Source organism: Medicago truncatula, chromosome 6, assembly GCF_003473485.1.
Source record: "Medicago truncatula cultivar Jemalong A17 chromosome 6, MtrunA17r5.0-ANR, whole genome shotgun sequence".
NCBI classification, from domain to species: domain Eukaryota; kingdom Viridiplantae; phylum Streptophyta; class Magnoliopsida; order Fabales; family Fabaceae; genus Medicago; species Medicago truncatula.
The window spans coordinates 17,093,094-17,110,334 of NC_053047.1; the positions used below are offsets into that span (position 1 = coordinate 17,093,094).

The 17,241-nt window shown below is 33.4% G+C and overlaps 1 protein-coding gene across 4 annotated transcripts; it reads right to left on the reverse strand.

Moving 5' to 3' along the window:
- Positions 1–1,747: 1,747 nt before the first annotated feature.
- LOC11440624 (putative disease resistance protein RGA4) lies at positions 1,748–6,291 on the reverse strand. 4 transcript variants are annotated; one of them, XM_003619251.3, is made up of 3 exons: positions 2,864–6,290; positions 2,612–2,748; positions 1,748–2,126 (listed from the first exon to the last, which is right to left on the reverse strand). In XM_003619251.3, the coding sequence occupies exons 1-2, from the start codon at positions 6,114–6,116 to the stop codon at positions 2,645–2,647; spliced, it is 3,357 nt and encodes a 1,118-aa protein (XP_003619299.1). In that variant the 5' UTR covers positions 6,117–6,290; the 3' UTR covers positions 1,748–2,126; positions 2,612–2,644. The 4 variants fall into 4 exon arrangements, with proteins under 4 accessions (XP_003619299.1, XP_024641452.1, XP_039683089.1 ...); XM_024785684.2 differs by having other exon boundaries at positions 1,748–2,129; XM_039827155.1 differs by lacking the exon at positions 2,612–2,748 and having other exon boundaries at positions 2,864–6,291.
- Between the last annotated feature and the right edge of the window lie 10,950 nt (positions 6,292–17,241).

Genomic DNA, 17,241 nt, shown 5'->3' on the forward strand with positions numbered 1-17,241 from the left:
GGTCGTTTCTTGGGTGGTACGCAGATCGTGACACGATTTGGGAAATCGTGACACGATTTCAACAGAGGAAGGCTAGTATAAATTGTTCTTGTGCAGATTTGAAGAGAAGAGTTGGAAGTGAGAGAGACTTGGAGAATCAAAGGGGCAACTCTAGGGTTTAGGGTTCTTTGATTAGAGTATCTCTTGGGTTGAAAACATGGGAAACACCTTGTAAAGAGAGAATCATTGAGTGTCTTGGTGAGATTGGGAAAAGGGTAAAAATTAGGGTTTGTTCATTGTGAACTTGTCAAGCTAATTTCTTGTAACCTTTTGTATCCCTTTTGTAAGAACTCATTTGATAGTGGATTGGAGAGTGCAAACTCTCCTCCAGAGTAGGTCAAGTTTGGACCGAACTGGGTGAACAATCTCTTTGGTGTATTTGTTTTCTTCTTCCCTCTCCTTGTTTATCTTGTGATTGTGCTTTGTGTTTCACACTTGTTTCCTAGATTAGATCTAGGTGGTGTTTTGTTGTTTGTTGCTTGCACACACTTTGTTTGGTGGTTACCACTCTCCTTGGCTCCACACATCATTATTTAGTATTGGTGTGGTTCGATCTTGTGGGGGATCGGAATTCACAACAACATTCTTTAATTAGATAGAAGAAATGGATGAAACTTTTTACTGCTCATATGATTATGCAAACAAGTTCGTATTTAGAATCTATGCTTCGAATCCTCGAGGAAATGTACGTAGAGGACACTGAGATTATGGGAACAAGCAACGGAAACCGAAGAGGATTCTTCAAGAATTGAGTCAATGAACACGGAGCAATTGGGTAAACGGTACTTATATCAGTCAGTATATCCGAACGGCTTACCTACAGATGTGTCACCGGAAAAATATGGAGACCGTATAACTCCCTGCTTATTGTTATGGAGAAGAATTGCTAAGCAAGCAGGTAATTTCCAGCTATATCAGTAGGTATATCCGATTGGCTTTTGTTTACTTTTGATCACCAATATTTTGAAAAAAATCAGAAATGATGTTTTTAATAGACAAGTTTTATAAGCTATACTAGATTATTCTTTATCATCCAAAGAAAGAATATAATATATAACCTATAGTTGGTTATCAAATTTCTAGCCATGCCATGATTGAACTTTTGCATTTAACTTTCTTTACTTGTTTTGGTAATGGAAGTAATTAGGCAGGTTTCAGCAGTTATGTCACTAACCATAACAGATATGCAAATTTATAGTGAGGGCAAGATTGAAGACCTAAGTAGTATCGGAATCGAGTACCTAACATTGTTTGATTTTCAAAAACTTGTCACAGTAACAAACAACTGTCACTCAAGAAAATATCTCGGTCTATTAGATAGTTCTCATCCATTTAAACAACAGATGTAAGATTGGGAATAGTGTTTTAACATAGTTGAAGGAATTGCTCGAAGATTCTAAACTACACATAATACAAAGAAACGTGAAGGCAAATATACGCCTTCCTTTTTGTCCAAGAATGTTAGAGTTTGGAATGGCTAAAATATTTCAATGCTTTATAATGAGATTCCAGACAGTGTTCTCTATCAGTGAAATTAGACATTGTCAGCTACTCAGTTGTTCTCCATCCGTGAGGTTACAATGTCGTCTTTTGAAGAGAGAAAGTTATAAAAATTATAAAATATTATCAACGTACTCTCGAAAAATATGTGATTTTATAGATGTGTAAATGGGCTAATCAAATATCTTTGCTACTACAAATTGATAAGTTCACTGAATAACAATGATTTTATTGATGAAACTCTAAAGAAATTGGTCTCAAACGGACAATGAATACAAACATTTACACTGCTGCATAATTGAAATATTACATAGAAAACAGACATGGTTTCACTAAGTTTCGAGAGCTTGGTTCTCTCCCATCCAAATCACTACCCAGTAACCTTACAAACCAATACTTGTGTTAAAAAGTTGCAGTTAAAACTAAAAAGATTCATTCTAAGCATAAAGGAAGTTGTTAACTACAAAGAAACAGTCAAATGCACGAAAAAGTCGATTATTCATTCCTTCCAATGAGTGAGTAAGATGTTGTGAAGAACATCCAGATGATGAAGCTTGAGAAAGATGTCCATGAGTCTACAATTTCTTCTGCTACATCAAAATAATTGGATTTAGGTACAAATCACTAACTTCCATTTAATTAAACAACTTTTTCTACTTCAATACAGGCTCTATCCCTTTTGGTAGAAAACATTTCTAGCTTCCTATATGTAGTCACACTTTAGTAAATGCAACGTCTCTTACTAAAAAAGCTAATTTTCAAAAAATCATATTTTTCAATGAGAAATTAAATGCAAATTGCATTCATTTTGCTCTCCCTTTCATTTTCTGTATAACTAATGAAAATTGATTTTAACTCTTTCTATGAAACTTATTCTAAAGATAACACAATAAACTATATTATAAACTACTATGTTTAAGTTTTTTTAATAAGTGTGAAATAATATTTTTCCTTCTTATGATTTGGGTGGAAGCGAGTATGAATTGAAAGGGTATAGTTGGTTCTAGATTGTTTCATAAAAAAATATAATGTTTCATTTGCAAATTAAAAATAAAAACACGTATAAAATTACCGGTGACAACACGTAAGAATGAAGACAACAGCGTTATACATCTATTTCTCTATGCTCGTTTTCAACCATCCAGTCAAAATGACTCCTTTCAACCATCCGGTCCCAAAATTGCTTCTTCCATGCTGATAAGATATTATCTGCACACATTGTTCAATATAATAAGTCTATAATCACACCATCTGATTTGATATTATAGTAACACAAAAGACAAAGGAATCAAATAAAGGGATTCGTTAAATTAAAGTAAATTACCACAAATTGTTGGCTTTGTTGTTTCTTCAAAAGATGGCAAATCAGGAATGTGAGCTATCTTATGCCAATCTTCACCTATTCCTCTCTTGCATCTCTTCTCCAACTTAGGGCAACCACAAATTCTTAACTTTTGCAAGTTTTGGAGTTGCTGAAAGTTGTCTGGTAGTGAACTTAACTTTGGAAATCCCTGAATGTGTAATGTCTGAAGAGAAGTGATGGCACCCAAACAGTCTGGCAAGGATGTTAGTGAAGGAAAATAATACAGAGACAAACTTTGCAGTGAGGGGATGCCTTCTATGCCATCTAGTATGTTTTCATTACAATCCGAGAGTACCAGTCGACGGAGGGAAGTTAGACTGTTCATGTTATGTGGAAAAACTAACTGTGGGCAGTTATAGATTTCAAGTGTCTCAAGACAAGTTAGGTGTCTCATACCGTCGGAAAGGGATTTAAATCTACCACATTCATGAATGGCCAAAGTTCGAAGAGACCTCAAACCTTGCAATAAGTGCTCTGATAATGACTCGATTTCATTACAGCAGTGAATTGTAAGAGATTCTAATGCACTAAGAGTGCCGAATTCAAACGTACCAGGTAATTCAATGAGTTTGGAAAATTCAGATATGGAAAGTGACTTAAGATTACTGTTGTTAACAATAGACTTCAATAACTCTTCATTTCCTCCTTTAGCAAAAAGTGATTTAACAGATGCAAGGGGTGGCAATGTAAGTTTGGGGACATTTCTTATATCTAAATTTAAAAGTTGTGGTAGCATCTCTACTCCTTCGACTTCCAAAACCCTCTCTAAATTTGGTAAGCCTTTCAAAGTCAACTTTTTCAATGACGTAAAAGCCTTCTCAGTCGCAGGTTCATACAAATCATCATCAATGTACTTTATATCTCTCATTCCAGATACATAAAGAATATCTAAACATGGTAATTTACCAAATGGAGGAAGCTGCCTGCAGTTTTTACAGTCATAGAGAATAATACTAACTAAACCTCTTAGAATAGAAGTATTTCTCATCCAACGAGGAAATTGTGTTCCCATATAACCATCCACCCCAATATGCTTAAGTCCTGAATGGGGCTCAAGAGCTTCAAGTACTCGCTCAGCATGAACACCACTAACTTTTGAATGATCCCATGACAAATATAAGCGATTTAAGTCTTTCTTGCCAATCAAATTAGCTTTTCTAGCATCCTCCTCAATTGACACATTCTCAAGGCCTTTGATGTATAGCTTGCCTCCTAATTGTAAGTTGTGTAGCTCTGCTAAACCAAACCCAGTTTCTAAACCAACTATGAAATAGTTCAATGTTTGGAGACTAGTTAACTCCCCAATTTTAAAAGGAGTTGATTTCAATGATGGACAACTTTTAATAATGAGATGTCGAAGGTCCTGCAATTTTGTGAATTGTTTTGGAAAACTAGATAAAAAATAACAACTTAGAAGTTTAAGTGTTTGCAATTTTTGAAGTTTACAAAAAGACGCAGGCAAGGTTGTGATATCACTTCCGTAAAGAACCAAGTACCTCAAATGTATTAAATTCTTCAATGACGAGAGTTGATAAGAACTTATACATAAAGCTCGGAGAGGAGTGCTTGATAGAAACGCATCTAAATTCTTGCAAGGTCGCGTATACTCAAGGAAAGTTCGCAAGGAATCAACTTTTTGGAAGGGAATCATGTAGTCATCTTTTGATTTGTTATCACACAGGCTGATATGGTGAACTCTAATTGGCAAATTAGTCAACTTTGAAACATCACAAGAGACACATTCTTCTCCCATAATAGACTGAGCTAAATCATGGACTAAATCATGCATTTTAAATGTAATGTTACCTACTAAATCTGATTCGACTTCTTGAAAAAATGACCTTTGATATAATTCATTCCATACCTCATTACCAACATGCTCCATCTGTAAGTTTCCTCTAGATATAACAAGTCCATTAGCCATCCAAAGTTTAATGAGTTCTTCCTTATCCATTTCAAAATCCTTAGGAAAAACAGCACAAAAAGTAAAACATGGCCTCAATGACAATTTCAAGTTAAAGTAGCTCAGTCTCAAAGCAGACATGACATGGTTATCATCAGCTAAATTCCAAAACTCACTTTCCACCACAGAAATCCATTGATGTTCATCGCTTTTAAAGCGTAAAAGGCTTCCCAATACTTTAGCAGCAAGAGGTGAACCCACACATTTTCTCACTAACTTTTGGCCTATTTCCACAAGATCTGCACGCCCTTCTCTATTTGCTCCAAAAGCATGTTGTTTGAACAACGACCAGATGTCATCATCAGATAACTGTGCTAAAGGATGAACCTTAGTTCCCATGATGGATGCAACAATCTCAAGTCTGGTAGTGACCAAAATTGATGCACCTTTCTTTCCAAGTTGCAACAAAGACTTTAACTTATTCCATTTCTCTTGGTCTTCACTCCAAACATCATCAAGAACAAGCAAATACCTTTTGTTTTGCAAAATATCTTGAACCTTTTTTTTCCTTGACTCTAAAGACAAGAGATCTAGGTTTTTTCCAATGGTGTTTTCTATGATGGACTCTAAAATTTTCAGTAAACTGAAATCATCCGAAACACACACCCATATTTTCAAGTCAAAATGTGTTTTTACCCTTTCATCATTGAAGACCATTTGAGCGAGTGTTGTTTTTCCTTGTCCGCCAACACCAACAATGGAACAGACAGAGAGTTCTTCACTGTCGCTAGCATTTAGAAGAAACTCTACAATCTGCTCTTTATCTTTGTCTCTTCCATATACTTTCGGTTCGGTGACAGTAGAAATAGTTTGGCGCCATTCATCATCTCCTCGTTGCTGCTCCTCTGTGACTCCCACCAGTTGAAATCCAAACTTGATCCTTTCTTCAGCAATATCATCAATCCTTTTAGCAACCTCCTTCATCCTCTTTCCAATGTTACGACGAGCCAAAATCTTCATAGGATGAAAACTAGTGATGCACTTGTTGCCTCCATGTGCTTTTGAAGTTATTGAACATTCATCCAATATATCATCAAGTACATAAGCAGCGTCACCCAGTTTTTGCAGCCAGTTCCTCACAAGATCGTTTGTTATTTGCTTCTTTTCAGCATCTTTTAGTACAGCACGAATTGCAGTGAGATTTCCAGATAGCCTTTGGGTCAATTCTCCAACACCCAAAAAGGATGCAATCTCCTCTCGAACAAAAGATCCGAGGTTTTCTATCACGATTCCAAGTAAAGCTTCAGCCATTTTGTAGGTATGAGAACAGAAATGAAACAAGGTTTGGTTTGGAGATAGACTTTGCTTTTGGAAGTTGAATATGCGTTATTATTTGTTTTCATGGGCTATTTATTAAATCGGTGGTTGCAGTTCTGATGCAACTTGTCAAAAATATTTAGTGCATGACAGTGAGGAAAAGTTAATGACAGCAGGGAAAAAACATGTTGTTAAGGTACATGGCAATGAAGGGGAAAAAACAAATTTGGAAAAACAACATGAACTTACACTGAGTAGAAAAGTTGTTCTCTTTCAAAGGTATTGTTAGCATTTTTTTTATTCAATCAACTTACAGGAGAAAGTAATGGTTAAATGGACTTGATTATTACTTTAAATTCAGCAATGTGAGACTTCAAACAACATTATTAATAATAATACATAATGAAAAAATATTGATCCTTAAAGAGTGTTTTAGGAGCAGTTGTTAACATTTCCCTTCAATAAATAAGTTTTGAAACCAAATAATCTATCATATTTAACTAAAAAGTATATAGGGTTAATAGTATTTTACCCTCTGTAATATAGGTCATTTCCGGTTTTCCCCCTGTAAAATATTTTTTTTGAATTTCATCCCCTGTAATTTGAGCAAATTTAGGTTTACCCCCTTGTAATTTGAAAAAATTTCGGTTTACCCCCTTGTTAATTTGAGCAAATTTCGGTTTACCCCCTACCATATCTTCGATTTTGTACTGTCAAAATTCATGAAGGTCCAAAATAAAAAATCTTCAAATTACAAGGACGAGATCCAAAGAAAATATTTTACAGGAGGTAAAACCGGAAATAACTTATATTACAGGGGTAAAACACTATTAACCCTAGTATATATGTGCAATAATATTTCACCTAAAAAAGTGTAAATTAATAGATAAGTTTTTGCCATCACCGACTAAATAGTACCTCTCACCCACTTCACTTTGAAAGTTGATGCAACCTTTAATTTTGAAATGGTGGTTGTATAGGTCTTAATAGAGGCCCCGGTGTATGAAGTCCACCTTAAGGTTAAGTTTTCATAACAGCTCCTGTGTTTATGCATGGTTTTGGTTTAATTGTTAAATCAAAGACTTTTCTACTTTGTTGTAAATGTAGCTAGCAAGAACTCTACCACATCAGTATTTTTGTTTTGAAGAGTCAAACCAATCGACCAAAATTAACAACAGAAAAAATAAAACATGAGAAAACAAAAATTCGTTTTAGGAGTTATTTCTTTCAACATATATTTTTTCATACATCACCGCTGCAACACCCTACGACCCCGAATTTAGATTATTAAATAATACAAGTGTCACACATACTCGACATTTCATTATTCATGAAACATAGATCATAATTCAGCACCACAATTGTTCATCAATTTCAAATGAAACAAATTAAGTTCTCAACACCATGGTAAAATAAATCAAAATTTCAAAATTTTAACTCCAAGAATCATAATCAAACGACAAACCCCAAATCCTAGTGTTACAGATCATAGAACGTAATTCGACAACATAGATTTTTCAGTAATAAAATATAATGGAAGGTATATGAAATGAAAAATCAAATTCGGTTTTGTTTTTTGTCGTCAACTTTTTGTTGTAAGATAAAAAAAAATGTTTTTTTTTGGTTATATTATATTAAATTTTGGTACAAGATGACAGAGATGTGTTGATTTGTTTATTTGAATATCATACGCATTTAAATTTAATGAAATTGTAGCTCATGTCTCATTTTTAGATACTTTCTTTGTCTCATATTGATAATGCGTGTCACTTTATGATATTTTGTAACTATTAAGAAAAGTTGTAAATTAGTTGAAGATAGTAGTTGTGTAAATTATAATTGAGTGATAACTATAGAAATGTTGATGTTATTAGGCTGAACACCTTCATTCATGTTTGAACGGAATTCAAAGTTGTTTATGTGAGTTTGAGGGTATGTTTGTCACTTCATCTATAGACAACAAAAATACAAGTATTTACAGAGAAGCGTAGTGAAAGAGTATGATTTTGAGATAGAATTGCAAAGATTAAAAAAACAAAAAAAAGTAACACTTAATTTGAAACATTTTTATTTCGTTAATATGATTCTTTAAATGGGTCGTCTAATATTTATTAGAACAAACATCTGATTCGTCTGAGTGATAATGGGCTCGAAAACATTAAGCAAGTAAGGGGTTTGAACTTTTTCTTGTGGTATAAACATGTTGTGAAGGTACATGGCAATGAAGGGGAAAAAATAAAATTGGAAAAAAAGTTGTTCTCTTTCAAATGTATCGCTTAAATTGATTTAACGAACTTAAAAAATGTTTTTGAAGGAAACAATACATGTACTTGTTTGCAATGAATACTTTTTTTTTTTTTTTTTTTTTACAAAAGGTTAGGTTTGGCAAATTTTTGCTGGAAAATATTACTCCCTCTGTCCTATAATACTTTACACAGTTGACCTTATTACGTATGTCAATACATAACTTTGAGCTTAAATATCTTGAATAATATATTATAAAAAAAATATGAAAATTTGATATTTTAAAAATACTCATCAAAACAAATCTAACGACATCTTATATGATATTATTTATCTTTATATATTAGTAGAAAAATACGGTCAAAGTAAGTTAGGTCAAAATTACACATTTTCAAATGGATCATCTATTGCGGGACTGAGGGAGTACTAGGCTAAAGCGGTTTAACCTAAAAATTGTAGAGTTGAAATTATCATTTAACTTAAAGGGGTTGAATGGCCATGCACAACACACGGGTCCTCTAATAAATACTTTAAACCATACAACCACCATACATTGGGGCCTCTTGTAAGACCTATACAACCACCATTTCGAAATTAAAGGTTGTTTTAAATTTCAATGGGAATTGGGTGAGAGGTTGTCGTGAGAATAAATTGAGCTTACTATTTAGTCGGTGATGGCAAAAACTTATTTATTAGTGTACATTTTTTTAGGTGAAATATTATTGCACAAGTGTACTATTTAGTTAAATATGATACATTATTTGGTTTCAAACCTTATTTATTAAATAAGTTGTTGTCATTTTCGGTGGAAACATGTTAGATCGTTCGTCAGAGTCTATAACTCTGCTTACTTATTAAAAAGACCATTAATATATATAGATAAGATTAAGATTTACAGATAAACCTATCAGGACTAACTTGTCGGTACATATATGTTTTTCTTAAAGATGTGGTCCATATATGTGTAATTACATATACTCCATTAAATTGTAAATTTTCGGTTTCTCATAATATCCATTAACACAATTTATTTATTTATCTTTGCAACTTTTGTTCTGCCATTTAGGATTTCCAATGAGCTACAAATATTTTGGTATTACTCTCTTATTCCAATTCCAACATGTAAACATACTTTTTGGTATTACCCTCTTTCTTTGGTGTTGGTGGGGTGGTGTCTTTTCTATTTTCGATTTTGAATTTGCAGTTTTTCTGCGAATCCTAATTGTTTGTATATTTGACTCGATTTATTATTTATAATATTATATATTGCCATTAAAAAAAAAAGTCTCTTATTGTCATTCTCATATAATTCCAAATTATAAAGTAGCTCATTAGTTACTATTTAGTTTAGTAGGAAGTTTGTTGCAAAAGTTAATGAGAAGACATGCATATTTTACCCTCTCTCATGGCTTTCCTGCCATTCATATTATTAGATGGAACCACCATTTTCATCCTTGAGTTTTTTTTTTTTAGGGACCAATATTATTTTCACATTGATTAATCAGTTTCATCGAAGGAACATGTTCTAAGAAGAGAGGAGAAAGATATTAGGTTAAAAACTTTTTTATTTTAATCTACTTGTCAGTTCATCTCATCTCCACTATTAGGTACACAAAACCTTTGAGCATGTGCACATAGCAAAAAAGGTGATGGACGAAAACGACCTAGCTAGAGCTTAGAAAGAACGACCTAACGAGAATGATATTTGCATTGGATAATGTGAGTTTTTTTATTTAAGAGGAATGATATTTGCACATAAAAATGTGGTACCTTTTACAAAAATCTGTTAGAATTTCTTCTAATATTTTGTGGGCTACAATCAATTGTTGGTTTTGGTTTTAATAAAAACGGACTGATGTATGTTTATGCCCTAATAAAAGTGATCAGTAGATAATGAGCTTTTTGGGCACTTAATTTGATTTGTGTAGAAACATAGTGTAGACGCAATCACTAGGCCCATGATGGGTGGTACCTAGATTGCACGGTTATAATTAGAGAGGTTAGGTCCCCTTTGCCATCACTCTCACTATTCTGCTTGGTTTGCCCCATTGAAAACCCTAAGTCCGAAGCATGTGAAAGGCAAAGGAAGACTCTTGTCTCAAATCTCGGCGAATCCAGTAATCATGGTTTACAAGTAAGTGTGTTCTAATTTCATATAATAACTCGATGTCGATAATTAATTCTTACATGTGTATTGATTTAGAACCCTAAAATCAAATGTTTTTGGACTGTATCGCATAGATAGATTTTTATATGTGATGCATTACGTGTTGTTGATGCCAATAACTAGCATTGATACATGTGTTCATAACAATTTACAGTATTCAGCCTTCCGATTCATATATGTCTTCGGTTTATGTGCATGTATGCTATATAAGTTTTTTCGTTCTTCATGATTTTTATTTTTTTTTGTATGTAAGCGTGACCAATTTTGGTTTGCCATAAAAATCAACGAGACAAGCACTAATCCTAATTTAAATTGCGTTGGATTCTTAAATTGTCTATCTGTCAATAGTTCATTGGCTAATGCATTTTATTTGGTTGGATTCTTTATTGTTTCCATTCAAATCAAATCCATTATTTATTTATACGTGTATGCATTGAGCATTATTTGGACTAATTGTGCATTGATCCAATTTTGTGTTACTTGCATATTGTAGTATAGAAAATTTTCGGTCTGCACAGGTGTGTCATTGAATTTTTTTCAGATAATAAATTCATAGACGATTGTGACTCTTTTGGAAAATTGCAAGTTGCATTGTTGTGCTTACAACTTTGATTATAATTTTTCAGTTTGTTATGTAGAAAGGGTGATATGAAAGCAATTCTTTCTTAAAAATTTGCACCGATTTATCTGACAAATATTTGTTTTGTTTTGAATGGTGAATACATGTTTTCGTTTTGGAACAAATTATACCATATTTTTAAAGAAATCTTTATATTTGATTTTGATTCAAAATATGTTTGTCAGTTTCATTTTCATAAATTGAATTTGCTTTTAAGAATATGGTTATTATGATTGAATTGCAATTGTATGTTTGGATCTTGAAACAATTTTGAGTAGTTATGTTCAAATTTACAATGTATCTTTTGTGCTACTTCTTTTGATGTTGTAGTTGTTACTGCAAATTGATTTTATGCCTATTTCTGTTGCCATCAGGTTTGCGGTTTTTGAAACAAAATTTACATCATGGTTGTGATTCATTGTATATGTGCATCTAATATGTGTAAACATTGACATGATCACCATATGAATATTCCGACAAGCTTACTTTAATTTTATCTCAAACCCGGAAGGAAACACCATGATTAATAAATATTTTATGGATCAAAGTTTGCATATTCAAAATGGATTTGATTTGATTTTGGTGGATTGATTTGCTTTGAAAATAAAGTAATTTGATTGGGAATAATTTCCAAATTTGATTTCATATTTTTATTTATGGGAATAAATTTTATTTTGTGAAATATGTAAAATCCTTTGTTTTTTAGACATATATTCTCAAGGATGTGAGTCTAAAATATTATTTGTGCAAATCTCTTTTACAGAAGTGAATTTTTATATTAAAGTGTTGTAATTGTGAAATTACTTTAGACTCAATTTTGTCAATAGCACCAAATATTTGTGTATATGAATTTATAGTATAAATTCTATGTTGCCTTGTTCTTATTTGAATGCTCACTTGTGTAATATCTTAAAAGATAATTTTTGAGCAATTTTGAAAGCAATTGAAAATATTATCCTTGTATTGTATTGATATATTATTGGAGTCTTTCTTTTGGTATTATAGTTTGTTGTTAAATTATGAACCAATTGAGACGACAATATTGCGGAACTTTCTTTCGGTCATCGAAACTTAATGACTCTGCATACAAGGAGAATTGATTATACTTTTTGAGGTTAGTCATGATTTAATTAATTTAAATTCTTTTATTGAATTTGATTACACGCGTTCCTTTATAATTTAGGGGATGAGCATATCATATTGGTGTAATATTAATCGACATGACCATTGTGTGATAGAGAATATAGTTGAATATTTGTTTAAATATTTTCAAAAGCCTTGGATTGATAACCCAACTATTATTCTATATCAAGTGGGACAATCTTACATGTCAATTATCTAAATATGAGAAACAAATATTATTTGTTGGTGAATACTCTTTTGTTTATCATGGAGACATTGATGATATTATAGTCTTTTCTTAGATATATTTTGTGACTATTTTGTCTTTTATCCTCAATAGTAGTGAAATTCAAGTCTCATATTTCCGCTGCGTAGGTAATTGATTTAAATCATTACTTGTTAATGAGATTATGAGTTTAGCGGTAATAGTACTCTTCCAAAAGATAACACATAATTATATGTTGATTTTATTTTATGTGCTTTTAACCTACTATTCTACCGCATTGTATCAAACAAAATTATGATGAATACAAATTGAAACAATATTGACCAGTTTAGATGCATTTAAATGATGCATATTTTTTCTGTGTCCAATTTTGACAAGAGTTATTGATTCCTATGCAAAAGAATTTCATGCGTTGATATAGGCCGTTACCATCAAAGTGGGACCGTCTCTATTGATTGATTGATGAAATTACTTTTTGTAATTTGAGGAATGTTTTTAATCGTAACATGTAGTTTCCTTCCCAAAGGTGGTTATTGCATTTTACAATTAAAAATTGATTTGGGATAAAGTTATTGGAGAATGTTTTGAACTAAGGAACTTGTCTGCCCAAAGGTGACAATTTCCCAAATTCAATACATGCTCATTGATTAACTTATCTAAGGTTTTGACCTAGGCTTTGCCCTAGTTTGTGCATTCTGTCCAAAGGTGATTGTACAATTATATTGGCCTAATTGTGATAGCTTGTTTATTTTGAGCTAGACAGTCATAATATTCCTAAGGACCTAAAAGACCTCCAAAAGGGCTTCTTGGACCTCTCAAGAAGGGCTTAACACCCTTGAAGAAAGCCCAAAGGCCCAAGACGCGTATTTCCCAGAAAGCCGCCTTACTGGACCTCTAGAACCTTCTAGAAACCGCCCTATATACCTAAATACCCCTACTACTTGGAGATTAAGCAACCAAAACCCAAGCCCATAGAAGGCTATAAATACCACCCATGAGAGTATCGAGTGACTGCCCAAACTGGGTCAACCTTTTTAAGGCTCTGAACTCGACGGCCCGATAAAGAAGAAGTATCGAGGGACCGCCCAAACTGGGTCAACCTTTTTAAGGCTCTGAACTCGGCGGCCCGATAAAGAAGAAGTATCGAGTGACCGCCCAAACTGGGTCAACTTTTTTCAGGCTCTGAACTCGGCGGCCCGATAAAGAAGAAGTATTGAGCGACCGCCCAAACTGGGTCAACCTTTTTAAGGCTCTGAACTCGGCGACCCGATAAAAAACGAGACTTTATAGCCATAGCAATGTTTACGATCTAAAAGGAGAAATCTACGAATTTTGTTTCGATATAAAAATAATAGACCTTCGTTAGAATGAACTTTGTGTTGAAAAATCTGACATTCGGATCAAATTACCTTTTTCACAGAGAAAGTTGATAAGATATGTTATACCCTGTTTTTGGACCTAAAAATACTGGGCCCAATTTCATTGCAAACTTTGTCAGTTATCAAATTTCAACTGCACAGTTCAAATTGTCTCTGCCTCGCAGTATTTTCAATCACAATTTTACCTATGTTTTTCTTGCATAAAACTTTTCAAAATGTCTTTACTTGTCTTGTAAGTCATTCAAAAGTGTCTCTGAATCATTACATTGCTTTTTCTACAGTTTATTTCAAAATTTGCAAAAAGTCATACAGAAGGGTATTTTGGTCATTTCCTGCAGTGGGACCCATTTTCATCCTTGTGACTGTCTCCGAGTCTTTTCAGATTGTTTTTTTAACGTTTCATCAGTAAGCCTTATCAAATTCATTTCAAACTTGCATCCGAGTCAGTGTCAAGTCAATTTGATTCTGTTTAGGTCATTTTTAGCCCTAGGGGCATTTTGGTCATTTCACACAAAATTTTGGCATAGAGAGGTTACTTTGAAGTACCTCATTTAGGTCATTGGTTCGTTTTAGTCCGTTTTGTCAATTTTATTTTTGTTTCACTTTAAGTTTGGTCAAATTACGTTTTTTATTCAAATTTTATTTTTAATTGCATTTTGGTCCCTCAATTGAGGTCCCAAAACTGCATTTTGTCCAAACTGTTTTTTTATTTCATTTCAAGCCTTTTTTTAATTTTTGCAGTTTAGTCCTCAATTTCTTTGTTTTTACAGAAAGGTCCAAATTTCTTTTTTTGGCCAAAGCCGTGCCATTTTTTCTCCAGGTCCAGGTGTCCTTTTCCTATTGGTTCCAATGCACACATGTCAGCTATAAAAGCATTAAGTCAGATTTCAGAAGCAATAATTACACGCCACATCACAAACACTTTCCAATTTTCTTTCCCATTCTCAAAGATCAAAAGCTTAACAATTTTCCAGAATCATCAAGAACATTCAAACCCTAACCGTTTCTGAACCAACTCCAAATCAATCCAAATCAATCCAAATCAACTCAAATCAACAGAAATCAACACAGAATATTACAAATCAGTACAGAATCAACAAGATTTTTTGCAATTCTCAGAGATTCCGCATCGAATCTTCATCATCGAATTGAGTTTCTTCGCAATCCAAGGTGAGAATTCGCCATTGACGAACTCCAGCACCGATCACGAAGAATTCGAGAGCGTGAAAAGAAGAAGGAAAGAAGTAGAATCTGGACCGATGAAGAAGAAGAAGAATCACTGATTTATTTTCAGTTTCAAAACCGGAAATCAACAAGCAAAAGCCAAATCCAAGCGTTTCCGAAGAAACTCAACAGAATCTCCATAAAAAACTCAGGTAAAACTCAGAACCTCTTTTCAACAAATAGTATCATAGTTTAAACCTGTAAAAAATCACGTAAGAAAGAAGATCAAAATTTCCAGAATTCAGAGAGAAAACTATAACCGTAAACATCAAAACCTAGATCCGTAAGGATCAAAGCTTTGAAAGCAAGAACGAGTACCAGAAGAGCAGCGAACAACGAAACGATGTAGATCTTCAAGGATCTAAACGTTTTATTTCAAAAAGATCAAAATCAATTTCAAAGTCGTACGACAAATTTCCAGATCTACATCGTTTCAAACTGTATTTGAAAAAATAACTGCTGGATTCGTGTTTAGGGTTAAAGGACGAATCAAAATATGCAAGAATCTTTGAAATCTGGAAAATTAGGTCACCGGAAACTGCATGAACTCGCCGGAGAAGATGAAGTTTCCGGCGGACCTTCAAGGTCTCCGCCGTAGCTTCATCCTCGCCGGCGGCGAGGTTAGAGAGAGTTGGGAGATGAGAGAAGAGAGAAGAACTTAGAGAGAGAAAGGAAAGTGGAAAATGATTTAAACCGGTCCCCCTTCACTTTTATAGCCAGTGAACCGGACCGGTCCAGAACCGGTCCATTCCCCTTTGATTCCTGGCCGTTTGATCTAGGGTTTCAGGATCCTAGATCAATCGTGTGGCTCCTGTGCATCCGGACCTTGTAGTTTTGGGCTTTGGTTTGGGCCTAGGTTTCTTGTGTATTTCTGTCTCTTGTCTTGCTATTTGCACTGTTCTTCTTTGCTATTTGAACCAATGTTTTGATTAAAAATCTTGATAAATTTCCTAGAAAATCCATGCTTACTTCTTGATATTTTCTTGATGTTTTATGGTATTTTTGCATATTGGAAGTGGCAAAATTCTTGTATGATTAATCCATGGCATTTTAATTCTTTCTTGGATTATTTCTTATGATTGTTTTTTGTCAATTCTATCATTGATATGTTAATGTGAGGTGCTCATGCCTACAATCCTATGTTGATTTTGCTGTTTTAGATTGATTCATGAAACCTTGATTGTATGATCAATGTATGCATATTCTAGAAAATAATAAAATGCTAATTCTATCTCAAAATTGGTATGAAACTAAGCTTGCTTGTTTCTAATGATCCTATGATTATAGCTTGAGATAAAAGAAACTATTTCAAATTTGCTATAACATGAGAATTAGAAGCTACAAATGCCTTAGGTTTCATATCAAAATTTTAGGTTTTATTACCATTTTATTACTATCTTTGTGGCATTTTGTGCGTTTTTGCCTCTTGCTACTCTTTATGCTTTATTTCACTAACAAGTTTATTTCCATGTTTCATGCATTTCATTTAGCATTCCCTCCACTTTCTTTAGCTTAGCATTTATTTTTGCAAGTTTTAATTCATTTAGTGGTGTAATTTGTTATCATTGGTTTGTAGCTTGGCAAAGGGGCCATAGAATGTATTTAGGCAATTTTTGTAATATGGACTATGGACACTATGACGCACCGACACGCACACACTCACCCTAGATGTATGCTTAGGATTGTATGCATAGATGTATGGCTAGGATTGCATGATTAGATGAATGCTTAGGTTTGAACACTTAGAGAAAATCCAGCTTTTTCCAAAATATGCAAATAACCTCACTTGAAAACATTTTTGCAAAAATAAAATAGGAGTCAAAACTCCTTTTCCCTTTTATTTTCTTAAGTAAAACTTTTAATGAACTTTAACCATGCTTAGACTTCATTTAGCAAAACGATTAATTCCACCTCACATTTTCCAAATCTTATGCCCTTGAGGCCTCTCATCTCTATTCTTCAAAATCTCTTTTCAAACTTAAAATCAACCAACAAAAACAAAAACCATTTTTGAGAATGAACTACGAACGGTTTTGATCCCTTAAAAGGGTACGTAGGCAATGAGTCAAAACTCATCCAAGCCGAAATAAAAATCAAATTCTACTTCTTCTCACCCCCATTCTTCACTAATCTTACCT